Here is a 14,648-nt window from a genome sequence, read left to right on the forward strand (position 1 = left end):
GTTTAGAGAGACGAGAAGGCATTTAGGAGCCGAAGGGGCTTAGAAATTCTGTGAGAGTTTTAGGGAGCAGGGAACTTACAGAAACAAGGAGTGGGTTGTACGTGTCGAAGTCGGTCCTGGAGGTAGGGGGATAGTAGCCACAGTGCTGTCGGTGAGGTGCTGGCGGAGAAGAGAAAGGGAGGGGGTAGTTGTGGCGAACAGAGGCGAAGGACAGGGAATAAGTTTCAGAGCAGAAGAGCTGTCCGGGGGTTGTGGTTGGGGCGGAGTTGGAGTGGGGAGGGCGGGGGAAGTGGGGGTGGGGGGTGCTCAACTTGGCTCTAAGTTCGCTGCCACACGGGACCGGCGTCAGTCTCCCTGAGCACGAGCTGCGAAGCGGGACGGGTGCGGCAGAAAGCGGCAGCGGCGGCAAAGGCGGTGAATCTGCGGTGCTGCACATGGAGACCGTGTCGAGACAAAGAGAGTTGGGTCAGGAATCGGTGCAGCTGCGGGCGCTGAACGAGCGCCTGGAGTGTTATCTGCAGAGGGTGGCGGTACTGGAGAAAGAGAATTCCACTCTGCGGGACCACATCCAGGCTCTGAAGCCCGGCCCAGATGGAGGGAGGCGGAAGGAGCTGGAGGCGGAGCTGGAGGCCTTGAGGCAGGAACTTACCGAGGGATTGAGGGAGACCGACCGCGCGGCTCTTCAGCGGGACACTCTGCTAGAGGAGGTACGCCTGGTGGCGGAGAGATGTTGCGGGGAGGCGCGCCTCCGCACTTCGGCCGAGAAGGAGCTTGCCGAGAGAAGGAGGTGGTTGGAGGAGGAGCAGCGGGGCCGGAAGGGACTGGAGGGGAAAGTCCGGATGTTTCAGGACGAGCTGGGGCACCTGGAGGAAGTCCAGCGTGAGGAGAGGAATGTCCTACTCCAAGAAACAGCCAGAAATTCGCTGCGTTGCCCCACCGCTCCCGTGGCAGCGATCTCCCCTCCGGACCTCCGGCTTTGCCTGGGCGAGGTCGACCTGAAATGGACGGAGGCGAGGGACTTGTACCGCGACGAGTTGACCCGGCTAGAGCGCGTGGTGTCCGAGGCTGGCCTGAGGCAGGAGGCGGCCCGGGAGGAGACGAGGCTCAACCGGCACCGGCTGCAAGGTCTGCGCGGGGAGCTGGAGGCACTGCGGGAGAAGAGGCGGCAGCTGGAGGAGCGGCTGAGGCAGCAGAACAGAGCGAGCGAGCAGGACACGCAGCGACTCCAGGTTAGGACTTCACCTGTGGCGCGAGGAGCTTGGCAGGGCAAGGGAGCGCGAAACGACGACGGTTCAGTTAGCGGCGCTGGAGGGTTCACTCCGGTCTCCGAGACCGGAGACGGGGTGTGTGGGAGGGGAGGGGGAAGAGGGAGAGTTCGCAGCAGCGAACGACACCCGAGAGGATGACGGGTCCCACTTTAACATCACAGCGGCGAGCGCTCCCTCGGGACTGGAGTGTCGGCTGGAATGGTTTGCCAGTCCTTGGGAGAGTGGGGTGCCGAAAGGAGGGGGAAATAGGGGTGGTAGAGATTCGGGGGGAGAGGGTGTTGAGGGTGCGGTAGGAGTGGGAGACGTGAGAATGGAACGAAAGGGGGAAAAGTTGTGGTAGGAGAGGGGCGGGACTGGTTGGGGAAAGGAAGGGAAGGGGAAGGACGGGATAGGGAGAGGATATGGAGAAAAGGAGGAGAGACGACGGGAAAGGGATTGGGGACGATGGAAAGAGTGGAGGGATGGATGAGTGGAAGGTGGGGGTGGGACGAGAAGGGGAAATGAAGAATCAGGAATGGGTGGAAGGGTGCGTAGGGGAGCTGAAGAGACCGGAGAGAGGAGTAAGGACAAGGAATGCAGAGAGTGGGGGCTGGTGAAATCACATCGGAATCCCGTCCCTCACCCACTGTAGAACATTCCCGTTCTGCTGCTGAGCCCAGGCTGCCTGCCTGATTAATATGGATGCCATCTACTAGCACGTTCCACCCTCACACCTGTTTTACGGGGCTGGGGGGGGGGGGGTTACTGACAGTCCTGCTGAGTCACCCTGCGAATGGGCTGTGCCACCGTCACAAGTTCAGTCACACGGACTCGCAAATAGCGATGCGTGATCCGATGGGGACTCTCAGAGGAATTCACCTCCCCCACCCCACGTTCGCCCAAGTAGCCGTTTCCCACTGGCAGTCCACGGGGCAGGGACCGCGGCGGGCTGCATCGAGAGAGTCGGGTGTTTAGAAAAGGAAGGCGCCGTTATCCACTCTTACGGGGTGCTGGTGTGCCGCGCCTCGGGTTCTGCGCACAGCGTTGATCCTCTTGTTTAAGAAAAAATGTATGGCATTCCGGGACAGTCCGGAGCAGATTCCCTGGGATGGAGGGTTGTCCTGTTAGGCGCGGCTCAATAAATTAAGAAATTAACTTCCTCGGAGTTTTGAATGAGAGGCGACCTTACAAAAAGTCTAATTATTCTGTTGCTTGTCATGGACTATGAAACTGTGCAACCCACGATGTCTGTGCCGAACATGATGCCCGATTGAACGAATCCTCTCTGCCAGTACACGATGGTCCATATCCCGCCACTCCGCGCGTCTGTCTAAAAGCCTCTTAAACGCAATTACCAGATCTGTTTTCACCGCCCCCCAGACATCCGACACTATGTGTAATAAAAAGAACAAAATTGTGCCACATGTTTCCCCGCCTTGAATCTAGTATTTGACATTTCTGCCCTGGTGAAAAATTTCTGAGCATTTACCACTCCCTCGGTGTCTGACGTTCCAGAGAAATCAGACCAAAAATGTTCGGGGGGTGGGGGGGGGGGGGAGGGTCTGGTACCATCTATGGAAGGGATGCTTTGGGCTGAACGGTCTCGGCCCGAAAAGTCGACTCTTTATCCCTTCCCATAGATGCTGCCTGGCCTGCTGAGTTCGTCCAGCATTTTGTGTGTGTTACTCCGGATTCCAGCATCTGCAGTACCTCTTGTGTCCAAGACTGCTCAGCCTCTCATTAGCGCTTCACACACTCTCTAATCTAGAAAATATCCCGGCAAACCTCCTCTGCACCGTAGCCCAAACCTCCTCAAACTTCCTGTAATGGGACGACCAGATATGTAGAACTATTCACCGTACCCCAAGTACAGTCCAACACCGAGGCGGGTGTGACGTTGTTTCCTCGTTGGGGGAGGCGGTAGTGATAAAATTAAGGGAAGTTATTAACACTAGGGGTGTGTTAGATTTTATTGCAGAGGGTGGTGAGTCGAGTTCCCTATATCGCAGTATAATGAGGCTGGGTCATTGGGGTGCTTCGGGAAAATTTTGTTTACTTTAAAAAGCAGTCATTTAACGCCCAAACTCAACTAGGGACAGCACGAAAACAGGCCAAGATCACCCACCTAAGCGTGTAATATAGGTTCATTAACCGCCCACACGACCTTCCCTGATCTCTGACCTCATTGCCCCTTCCAGGCAACAGTAGGAGAACTGGAACGGGAAAGGGAGACCTTGGCGGCCAAGATGGAGCAGATTGTGGAGGAGCAGAGGCAACTGATGCAAATGAAACTGGCACTGAGTCTGGAGGTGGCCACCTACAGGTAACCCCTCTCCCACCCAACCAGCCTCTCTCTCCTCGCGGCCATCTATAGGCAAGAACCACCCTCCCCCCACCACCTCCACCATCATCACCACCTGGCCTCATCTCCTTCCCTTCGCCCCTCGCGGTCACCCACAGACAGCAACCACCACTTCCTCCACCCCGCCTCCCATCCCTTTCCTCGGCTCTTCCCGGCCACCTACAGATGACAACCACCACCCTCTCCCCCATGCCCCTCCCCTCCCTCTACTCGTTTCCTCGTGGCCACCTAGCCGCTGTGCACAGCAGACTCGCAGAAGCGTGTGAAATGGCACCTCCAGTGCTCCGGGCAGAGATGTTGGGGCCACGACGTCGTGTGGCTTTCAGATTGGAGCGTCCATCTCACAGGGTCGTTGCGAAGGTGAGGGATATTTAACTGTTCCTCCATCAGCATCTGGACTTTACCGCACAGATGTTAGTAAGTCCTGCTCTGCCATTCTCACCTGTGGTGTGAGGGTACATTCTTACCCGAGAGAAGGGCAACAGAAATGTAGGGGCTTCATTCACTCAGATTGAGTCCCACCCATCCACACGATTCACCCAAACCACGCCTCATCTCACGGCGCGACGCTTCCTCCCATCTGCCCTTTCCCTTGAAGCGCTCCCTCCGTTTATCCCAATTCCTCTAATGAAATGCGGAGGTCCCTCACTTTTGTTGCTCCCCTTCCATGTGATGGGGGGGGGGGGGGGGTTGGGGAAGGTTGTTCCACGCGCATAGCCTCTCGCTCGGCAGCAGTCCTCCGGGCTTTCATCTGGGACGGTAAAGGGTTAAGGTGTGCGGGGATTTGAAGGCCGGGGGCCGGAATGAGGATGATGTAATGGCCTGAGGCAGAAGAATGGGAGTGAGATCACTGGGAGCGAATGGGAGGGTTCGGGATGGAGAGCGGAGGGAGGGGCCTCGCGGAAACCTTTTCAAAATCGAATCCTTTCACAACGATGGGACGTGGGAATGTTTGCTGGAACGTCTCTCATCTCCCGAAAAAAACTTTCCGAATACATTAACAGACACCTCTCTCTCTCTCTCTCTCTCTCTCTCACACACACACACACACACACACACACACACACACACACACACACACACACACACACACACACACACTTCGGGCCAGCGCACAGCTGCGGTTCAGGCCCGGCCCCGCTGCTGACCTCCGCACCCCCACGTGGGAGACACCCGGTCATTAACACCACAATGGACTGGCGCTACAAGGGATTTCTTTTGCCGCCTGCAAGCGAGCCATTCAGCGGGGATTAACCTCTAAATGACTCTCACACTCATACCATCTCTCTCCTCGTTCTCCCTCACACTCGGTTCATCTGGCAGCCTACCCATATGACTGACCCTTAATGTACACACCCGCCTGTCCCTCCCAGATCTCCTCCTCTCCTCTCAGTCTCCCGCTTCCTCTCGCTCTCCTCCTTCCCTACCCCACACTCCCCTCTATCTGACGCTCTCACTGCCTCTGCTCCTCTCGCTTTTTCTCTGCCTGTCCTTCCCTCCCACTATCTCCGCAACCTCCTCCCTGCTTCTCTCTCTCTCTCTCCCCCTCCCCCTCCCCCCCCCCCCCCCCCCCCCTCTCTCTCTCTCTCTCTCTCTCTCTCTCTCTCTCTCTCTCTCTCTCTCTCTCTCTCTCTCTCTCTCTCTCTCTCTCTCTCTCTCTCGAAAATCAGTAAACTACGGCCTGCTATTTACCAGGATCAGATCCAATTGCACAATGACAACCATCCTACTCCTTGCCCCACCACCTCACCTGCCCCTTGCTCATCCCATTTCTCATCCCCTCTCGCCGCCTGGACGTAAACGTGACTTCAGTTCACCAGATGATACCAACCTCCACCCCCCAACTTCATTCAGCACCTCTGGAGACTACAGGGTTCTCTATGCCTAGATTCGCGGGACACAATCCTCGGCCATATATGAGCGGAAGGTTCCGGGTTCCAGAACTCAGGGTCGGGGTAACCAAGGGAGGGCGAGGTCAGGGACACGAGTAAGGCCTGCTTTTCCTTCACAGAGCGCTGCTGGACACAGAAGCCCAGAGGATACACTCGTCAGCAGGGGCTCGGGGACTCCCGGCGTCACTGCGAGGTAAGGTGGATCGATACCGCAGAAGTCCGGGCCCTTAGGTCTCAACCTAATCATGGCCGGCCCCACCGTCAACAAAAGCCCCTGATGGTAACCGTTCCCCCCACAGCCCCCGTAACATTCTACCGATTTGTGCTCGTCCTTGTATTTATTCATAACTGTTATTCAGCAGGGATTCAGGCCCTTCGGCCCAACTTGACCATACTGATCAAGCTAACCCTTTTTTGTGCTCGTTTGTCCCGTATCTCACGAAACGTTTCCTATCCATTTTAAACGTTTTTGTACTTCTCTCCCCCACTTTCTCTGGCAGTTCTTTCCATATATGGACCTCCCTCTTGGTGGAAAAAGTTACCCTTTAGATACCATTTTCACTTTTCCCCTCTCACCTTAAACCTATACCCTTTTGTTTTTTACCCCCTTTCCATTCGGAAATGTCCAGATTCACTCGATCTATGCCCCTTATGATTTTCCACACTTTTCTATTGGCACCCCTCAATCTCCTACACTCCCAGCCTACCCACACTTTCTCTGTTCCTCAGGACTTCGTGTCCTGCCAACATCCCCGTAAATCTCTTCATTCTTCTCAGCTTAACGAAAAGTTTCCTATCACAGAACGACCAAAACACTAACTTATTCTACAGCTGCGAGATACGTCCGACTGATAATGCCCTGACTGATAATGCCCTGACTGGCCCGGTCTACCGGTGACACCGCTTCCGGAGAACTATGAATTCTTGCTCTCAGTTCCCTCCCCATGGTACCCCACCGTACACCCTGTCATGTATTCTGATATATATTCGTGGGTGGAGAGGGCAAGGGAGAGGCCAAAGGGTATGCTCCCTTGGAAGAGGGTGTGTCTAATGGCGAGAGTCCTCAGCGGACATCACTCACCTCTGCTTGTCATTCCCAGATGCGCAGTTGGGATTCCCCGGCGGGAAGGGCCTTTCCACTGAGAAACATTCGGCTCCGGTCAGGCTAGAAGCTGGAAACGCCTGGAGATCTGCTCACCCGGGAGCGGTGACCGTGCCATCCGGGTGGAAAGAACGAAAAGCCTTCACGGACGCAGCCCCGACGCGCACCGAGCCCTCGGCGGGCAGAGCGGCCGGAAGGACCGGGAATGGGTCAGTCGCGACCTGGCCGGGAGAATTCCCCGCGGAGAGAGATCTAGTAGACGGAGAGAGCGCACAGGACGTTCCTTTGGACGGTGGTGCGAGAGACGAGGCCGACAAATGTCCCGCGGATGATCGGAGTTCGGAGACTCCGGACCAGGAGAACACGGAGACAAAGTTGTTCACCAAGCCCGCGGCGCATCCACCCTTAACGGGTCTGCTGAACGGGGACATTGCCGAGCCCGGGGCGGACGGAGGGAGACCACATCTTTCTCCACCATTATCTACCTGCCCTGAGTCAGCACCCGAGCACTCTGGCCATCCGAACATCGGCGCGGAACAATTCAACGGAGAGCTGAGGGACCCAGTGGAGGGCGATTCTGATTCCGATTCACTGCGCGAAGTCCCGGACTCTGTTGCGTGCCAAAGCGGTGATTTTGGGGAAGTGACTGAACGGCCCGTCGAAGTCGCATTGTCTCGGCAAGGGACATCCGAAGCGAGACCGGGGAAGGAGACAGGGAGTGGTTCGGGCGAGGGTCGGTGGTCCGAGGAGGCGATCGCATTCATTAAGGAGGAGGATCTGGTAAAGGAGGAGGGGACCTCGGTCGAAGACCAATGTCTTACGGCGGCGAATGTCCCTTGGGAAGATTCGGCGAGAGAGGCGAGACCGGAGAAATTGGAGACCAGACGACTAAGTGTCGAGATGGAGCGGATAAGAGAACAAGACGATAAGGAGGTGGAGCGGATAAGGGAGCAAGACGATGAGGAGATGACGGCGGAGAGTCTACTGCACGGTGGCGAGAATGCGCCGAACACACACGAAACTAACGACCCAGTCGGTAGAGGAAGTGGCGATGGGGCGGTGGAGACAGGAGCGGTGGGAGAGAGTGAGGCCGGCTACCCCGAAGGATCCGGAACGGAGGAAGGACAACTCAGCGAAAGCTTCCAGGAGCCGGAGGTCGAGGTGGCCAGGATCGAGGAAAGTCAAACGGACAAGAAAGTCTGCGCCATCCCAGCACACGAAGACCTGAGTTCAGGGGAAGAACTATCGGCTGTCATGGAAGAGGCTGTGCTGATGGAAAATCCGGCGGCTGAGGATGGAGTTTCTGAAGGATGGAGCCCGGAGATGCCTGGGGAATCTATTCAGCAGCATCCGGCCGAAGGAAGCCCCGAGGTGAAGGGAGAGGAGGTCTTCGGGAAGGAGGAGGAAGACCACCCGGAGCCGCCGACTGAGGGGATGGAGGCGGAACCCCGATCGGAAGCAGTGGACGCGCCCCTCAGATGGGAGGAGATGGCGGAGGTGAAAGTCGATTCGGAAGGAAGGTTCTGTCTTGAGACAGACCCTACCCGTGAAGAGCAAGAGGTGGAAGAAAAGGCCCCAACATCTCTAAGTGCGGAGGAGCCGGCGGACTACCTGCAGGAAGACCGGGATGGCAAGCCCCGGGAGAACCCAGAGGAACTACTCACTGTCGTGACTCCGGTAGAGAAGCAGTTTGAAGCCGCCTCGGAACCGTGGACCCAGCGGATGGAGGCGGAATTCCGGTCTGAAGAGATGGACGCGTCCCTTCGGTGGGAGGAACCAGTGGAGGACAGAATGGACTCGGAAGAAAGGGCCAGTCCCGAGAAAGTTTGTTCCCGCGAGGAGCAAACGGTGGAAAAGAGGGTCCCTACAGCAATGGGCACGGACGACCCAACGCGCCATCCGCAGGGAGATGGGGACGACGAGCCTCGGGAAAACGAATCACTAAGCTTTGGGCCCCGGGCGGAGGAACGATCGATCGAGGGGATGGAGACTGAATCTCGGCCTGAAGCAATGGACGTGCCCCTCCGGCTGGATGAAACGGCGGAGAAGAGGGTCGACTCGGAAGGAAGGGCCAGTCCGGTGAGAGTCACCACCCGTGAGGAACAAGAGAAAGAAGAACGGGTCCCTACACCAGTATGTGCCGAGGAGCCGGCGGACCACCCGCAGGGAGACCAGGACGACGAGTCCCAGGAGGACCCACTGTGTCTTAGGCCTCGGGCGGAGGAAGAGGTAGTAGAACAGCATCCAGAGGCAATAGACGCACCTCTCCAGAGCGAGAAGACGGCGGAGGCGCGGCTCGATATGGAAGGAAGGGCCAGTCCCGAGACACTCACTACCTGTGAAGAGCCAGAGGCTGAAGTGAGCGTCCCAACACTAGTTTGTGCGGGTGAGACAGCGGACCACACGGAGGGAGACCGAGACGGCAAGCCTCGGGAGGACGCAGTCGAATCTCCACGCCTTGGGTCTCGGGTGGAGGAAGAGCAGGAGGTGGAACCCACTCCGGAACTATGGACTGAGCGGTTGGAGACGGAACATCGGCCGGAGGCAATGGACGCACCCTTCGAGTGGGAGGAAACGGCAGAGATGAGGGTCGATTCGGAAGGAAGGGCCAGTCCCGAAAGAGTTCCCGCCTGTGAAGAGGTAGAGGTTGAAGTGAGGGTCCCTACACCAGTATGTGCGGAGCAGCCAGAGGACCACCAGCAGAGAGACCGGGACGGGGAGCCCCAGGAGAAGCCAGAGGTATCACTAGGTTTTGGGCCACGGCGGGAGGACCAGGAGGAGGAAGCCGTCCCGGGACCGTCGACAGAAGGGATGGATTGGCCCCAATCAGATGCGGCCCTCCGTTGGGAGGAAACGGCGGAAGTGAAGGTCGTTTCGGATGGAAGGGCCAGCTACGAGTGGGTCACCATTAGTGAAGAGGCGGAGGTTGAAGTGAGGATCCCTACACCAGAATGTGCGAATGAGCCAGCAGACCACCTGCAGGGAGACCGGGACGGCGAGCCTCGGGAGGGCCCAGAGGAATCACTCAACCCCGAGTCTACGGCACATGAGGAGATTCGAGCCGCTCCGGAACCGTGGACCGTGGGGCTGGAAGCGGAATCCCTACCGGAAGAAGTGGGTATGCCCCTCCCAGCGGAGGAGAGAATGGAAGGAAGGGTCATTCCCGATAGAATCACCCCAGATGAGGAGCAAGCGGTGGAAAAGAGGGCACTAATGCCAGTATGTACCAAGGAAATACCGGAGGAGCGATTGGAAGGAAGGGTCATTACCGACAGCGCCAAACCTGATGAGGAGCAAGCGGTGGAAAAGAGAGCACTAACGCCAGAATGTGCGGTTGAGCCAGCGGAGGAGCGACTGGAAGTAAGGGCCATTCCCGACAGAGTCACCCCCAATGAGGAGCAAGCGACAGAACAGAGGGTACTAACGCCAGTATGTGTGGAGGAACCAACGGAGGAGCGATTGAAAGAAATGGCCGTTCCCGACAGTGTCACTCCGGATGAGGCGCAAGCGGTAGAACAGAGGGTACTAACGCTAACTTGTGCCGAGGAGCCAAAGGAGGAGCAATTGGAAGGAAGGGCTGTTCCCGACAGAGTCACTCCGGATGAGGAGCAAGCGACAGAACAGAGGGTACTAACGCCAGTATGTGTGGAGGAACCAACGGAGGAGCGATTGAAGGAAATGGCCGTTCCCGACAGTGTCACTCCGGATGAGGCGCAAGCGGTAGAACAGAGGGTACAAACGCTAACTTGTGCCGAGGAGCCAAAGGAGGAGCGATTGGAAGGAAGGGCTGTTCCCGACAGAGTCACTCCGGATGAGGAGCAAGCGACAGAACAGAGGGTACTAACGCCAGTATGTGTGGAGGAACCAACGGAGGAGCGATTGAAGGAAATGGCCGTTCCCGACAGTGTCACTCCGGATGAGGCGCAAGCGACAGAACAGAGGGTACAAACGCTAACTTGTGCCGAGGAGCCAAAGGAGGAGCGATTGGAAGGAAGGGCTGTTCCCGACAGAGTCACCCCCGATGAGGAGCAAGCGACAGAACAGAGGGTACTAACGCTAACTTGTGCCGAGGAGCCAATGGAGGAGCGATTGGAAGGAAGGGTCATTACCGACAGCGCCAACCCTGATGAGGAGCAAGCGGTGGAAAAGAGAGCACTAACGCCAGTATGTGCGGTTGAGCCAGCGGAGGAGCGATTGAAAGAAATGGCCATTCCCGACAGTGTCACTCCGGATGAGGCGCAAGCGGTAGAACAGAGGGTACAAACGCTAACTTGTGCCGAGGAGCCAAAGGAGGAGCGATTGGAAGGAAGGGCTGTTCCCGACAGAGTCACTCCGGATGAGGAGCAAGCGGTAGAACAGAGGGTACAAACGCCAGTATGTGTGGAGAAACCAACGGAGGAGCGATTGGAAGAAATGGCCGTTCCCGACAGAGTCACCCCCGATGAGGAGCAAGCGGTAGAACAGAGGGTAAAAACGCTAACTTGTGCCGAGGAACCAGCGGAGGAGCGATTGGAAGAAATGGCCGTTCCCGACAGTGTCACTCCGGATGAGGCGCAAGCGGCAGAGCAGAGGGCACTAACGCCAGTATGTACGGATGAGCCAGCGGACCACCTACAGGGAGACCGGGAAAGCGAACCCCAGGAGAACTCAGAGGTATCACCAGATCTTGGACCTCGGGCGAGGGAGGAGTTAGAGGAACCTCGGCCGGAGGCAATGGACGTACCCTTCCAGTGGGAGGAGACGGCGGAAGCGAGGGTAGATTCAGAAGGAAGGGCCAGTCCCGAAAGAGTCCATGAAGAGCTCGAGGCTGAAGTGAGTGTCCCTGAACCAGTTTGTGTGGAGGAGCCAGCGGACCACCCGCAGGGAGACCGGGACGGCGAGCCCCAGGAAAAGCCAGAGGTATCACTAGGTCTTGGGCCTCGGAGAGAGGACCAAGAGGTGGAAACCGTCCCGGGACCATCGACAGAGGGGAAGGAGATACTCCGATCGGAAGTAGCGGATGCGCCCCTCCGTTGGGACGAAACGGCGGAAGTGAAGGTCGATTCGGAAGAAAGGGACAGCTATGAGAGGGGCACCACCAGTGAAGAGCCAGAGGTGGACAAGAAGGTCCAAACATCGGTAGATGAGGAGGAGACGGCGGACTACCCTCAGGGAGACCGGGACAGCGAGCCTCGGGAGGGCCCAGAGGAATTACCTACCCTCGAGTCTACGGCAGATGAGGTAATTCTAGCCGCTCCGGAACCGTGGACTATGGGGACGAAAGCGGAATCTCGGCCAGAGGAAGTGGATGTGCCCCTCCCAGCGGAGGAGCGAATGGAAGGAAGGGCCATTCCCGACAGAGACACCGCAGATGTGGAGAAAGCGGTGGAACAGACGGCACTAACGCCGGTATGTACGGAGGAGAGAATGGAAGGAAGGACCATTGTCGACATAGTCTCCCCAGATGAGGAGCAAGCGGTGCAACAGAGGGCACTAACGCCAATATGTGCGGAGGAGCCAGCGAATCATCCGCAGGGATACCGGGAAGGCGAACCCCGGGAGAATCCAGAGGATTTAGTCACCCCTGAGTTTCCGGCAAAGGAAGAAGAGGTGCCCGGGGCCCCTGGGCTGAATTTCAGTGAGGAAGCGGGGACCGTCCCCGGAGATGATGGAGAACGGAAGGAGTGGGCGGGCGAGTTTGTGGATGAAGCGGCACAAGTCCCGGAGCATAGATCAATTCAGATGGACGCAGGCCATGTACAGGAGGAAGATGCGGAGTTGAAGACTGCGGCAGTGGGGGAAGAAGAAAGTATCGGGGCAAAAGATACCGGCTTCAGTGAGGCGAACCTAGAGACCGGAGACCAGGAGACGGTGATACGAAAAGATAAGAGTGATCTGGAGGTGGCAGAGGGGGAATTGGAGAGGGGCTCGGCGGACCAGGCGGAGATCCCAGGAGAAGTGTCTGAGCCCGAGACAGAGGCGAGAGGCGCTGAGATCGAGGATGAACTGGCCATCCAACTGAGAGCTTCGTTCTCTGCCGATGAAGACTCCCCGCAAGTGAAGTCAATAAGTCTTGCAGAGATGGAGCTGGCTGAAGATGAAGATACATTCCGCGTGGAGGAGGTAGGCGCCGGGGAGGAAGTGACTCTCGCCTCGGCTGAACTAACTGAACCCAGAGAAGAAATGTCCGCAACCGCTTCGGCTCTCCCTGATGGGCCGGAAGAAAAGGGCATTTCAACCTCGCCAGCTGCCCTGTCCTTGGACGAGAAGCCAACGGCCCAAGAAGACCAGGCGTTGAGAGACTCCCCAGAGGGAGCTGAAGACCGGGCGCTGCCCCCATCCAGCCTGTCAAATATTCTCCCGGAAACCCCAGGCTCGGAGGACCAGTCACTGGCCGAATGGCAAGAAGATGTAGCTCAGGCATGCGCGCTCCCATCCCAAGGAACTGATGTGCAAGAGGACTCTATCCCTTGGGAAGAACGGCCCGGTGGATGCCAGCTGATAGAAGGGTTCCCCAAGGAAAGCCCTAGCGCTGGTGCAGAGGTAGAATCCCAGGGGCAGGCGAGTTACGTCTCCCCTGACGTGGATGCGGAGGGTTCCCCAACAGGACGTCTGACCCTGGAGGACAGTATGGGCGTCGATGGCCTGGAGACTGAGGAAGCAGGGAATGTGGAAAACGTGGACAATTTCCAAGACGCGGCAATCCCCAACTGTCCTGGAGACCCGACAAGGATCCAACCAGCGAAGGGGGAGAAATCGGCTACAGCCGCAGAGCAAAATGCGTCAACTGGTTTTCAAACTCCAGGCATCCTCTTGCCCGACCAAACCGAGATTCAGGTCGCTGTGAACCCGGAATTTCAACGAGTGGACAGCGATAGACTTGAGGTGGCCGACCAAGAGAGGCCACAGGGAAAGGAAGAAGCGGAGGACCAACATGCCCCGATTTTGGAGTCAGCAGCAGAGAGACCGGGCCTAGAGCAGGATGCCGGATGTCCACTGGAGGAGCGAGAGAAGGTAACGCTTCGGATTGAGGCTGACGAAAGTGACAGCGGACATGGCGTCGCTGCGGGCTCGGGGGAAGGAGGGATACCTGTGAAAGAGGAGGGACAACCCACCGAACCCCAACCAATGAATGAAGTGTGGGAGCCCGCATCCTTCCCCGAGACTCTCAGCCACCCTGAGGACCTCGAAGACGAGGCGTTAGCCGGTGAGGAACCCTTGGTCAACCGTCCAGGGAAAGGCAAGGATGAGGGTGACGGCGGCAGCGTTGACCTGCTCCTCATCCCAAAGGAAGCGAGCCCATCCCGGGACCTGTTCCTCGCCCCGCAATCAACGAGCTCAGCGCAGGACACCTGGACGGCGCAGAATCAGGAACCGCGGCCGGACACTCCCCTGGTTACCAACGACAGGCACCTGAACGGAGTGCATGATTACAGCGAGGTTCCGGCCAAGAGCGACGGCAGGGCGGTGGAAATGATCGCGACCGCCTACCACTATTGGTCTTCTGAGGACGAGTAATCACCGCTTAACACATGGAGCCAGCAGAACCCGAACAACGTACCATCCGCGAACCCGCCCACCCCCTTCACAGAGTGTATACCGCGACTCGGAAACCGCAGACACTAGACCCAGTCTCCGCTGAGGCTGCCCCGGGTGATTAATTGGAACTTTAAAACTAGGCTCCGGCTGGTAATGGGTTAACCGGGTTGACTGTGGGGAAAGCGGTCCGGCTACCGGACACATCCCGCCTGCAGACTATTAGCGTTTTTTAAAAATCAACGTGAGTGTATTTAGCTGTGGGAGAATAAATAAAGGCGAACTGAAGTTTAAGAGATTTGCGTGCTCAGCTTGATGTCAGGGGCAGAGGGAGGAGGGAAAGCGAAGGGGCTGGGAGGAGGTGGAGAGTCCGGTCTTTGGGAGAGAGTGCAGAGGCAATTTCACCAGGTGTTGCCTGGATCAGAGGACAGGCTGGGCTTGTTTACCCTGGATTGAAGGAGACTGAGGGGCGGCCTTTTATAAAACAGTACTAGACATCGATGGGATTGACTGCTTTTCCCATGGTTGGG

General features: G+C 57.5%; 1 protein-coding gene across 1 annotated transcript; it reads left to right on the forward strand.

Annotated features, from left to right (window-relative positions):
- Window positions 1-316: 316 nt before the first annotated feature.
- On the forward strand, window positions 317-14,412 carry LOC140735855 (uncharacterized). The gene is made up of 4 exons (XM_073061391.1): window positions 317-1,229; window positions 3,446-3,570; window positions 5,621-5,694; window positions 6,602-14,412. The coding sequence occupies exons 1-4, from the start codon at window positions 435-437 to the stop codon at window positions 14,098-14,100; spliced, it is 8,493 nt and encodes a 2,830-aa protein (XP_072917492.1). The 5' UTR covers window positions 317-434; the 3' UTR covers window positions 14,101-14,412.
- Window positions 14,413-14,648: the final 236 nt, after the last annotated feature.

The sequence above is a fragment of the Hemitrygon akajei genome, chromosome 11 (assembly GCF_048418815.1).
Source record: "Hemitrygon akajei chromosome 11, sHemAka1.3, whole genome shotgun sequence".
In the NCBI taxonomy this organism is placed as follows: domain Eukaryota; kingdom Metazoa; phylum Chordata; class Chondrichthyes; order Myliobatiformes; family Dasyatidae; genus Hemitrygon; species Hemitrygon akajei.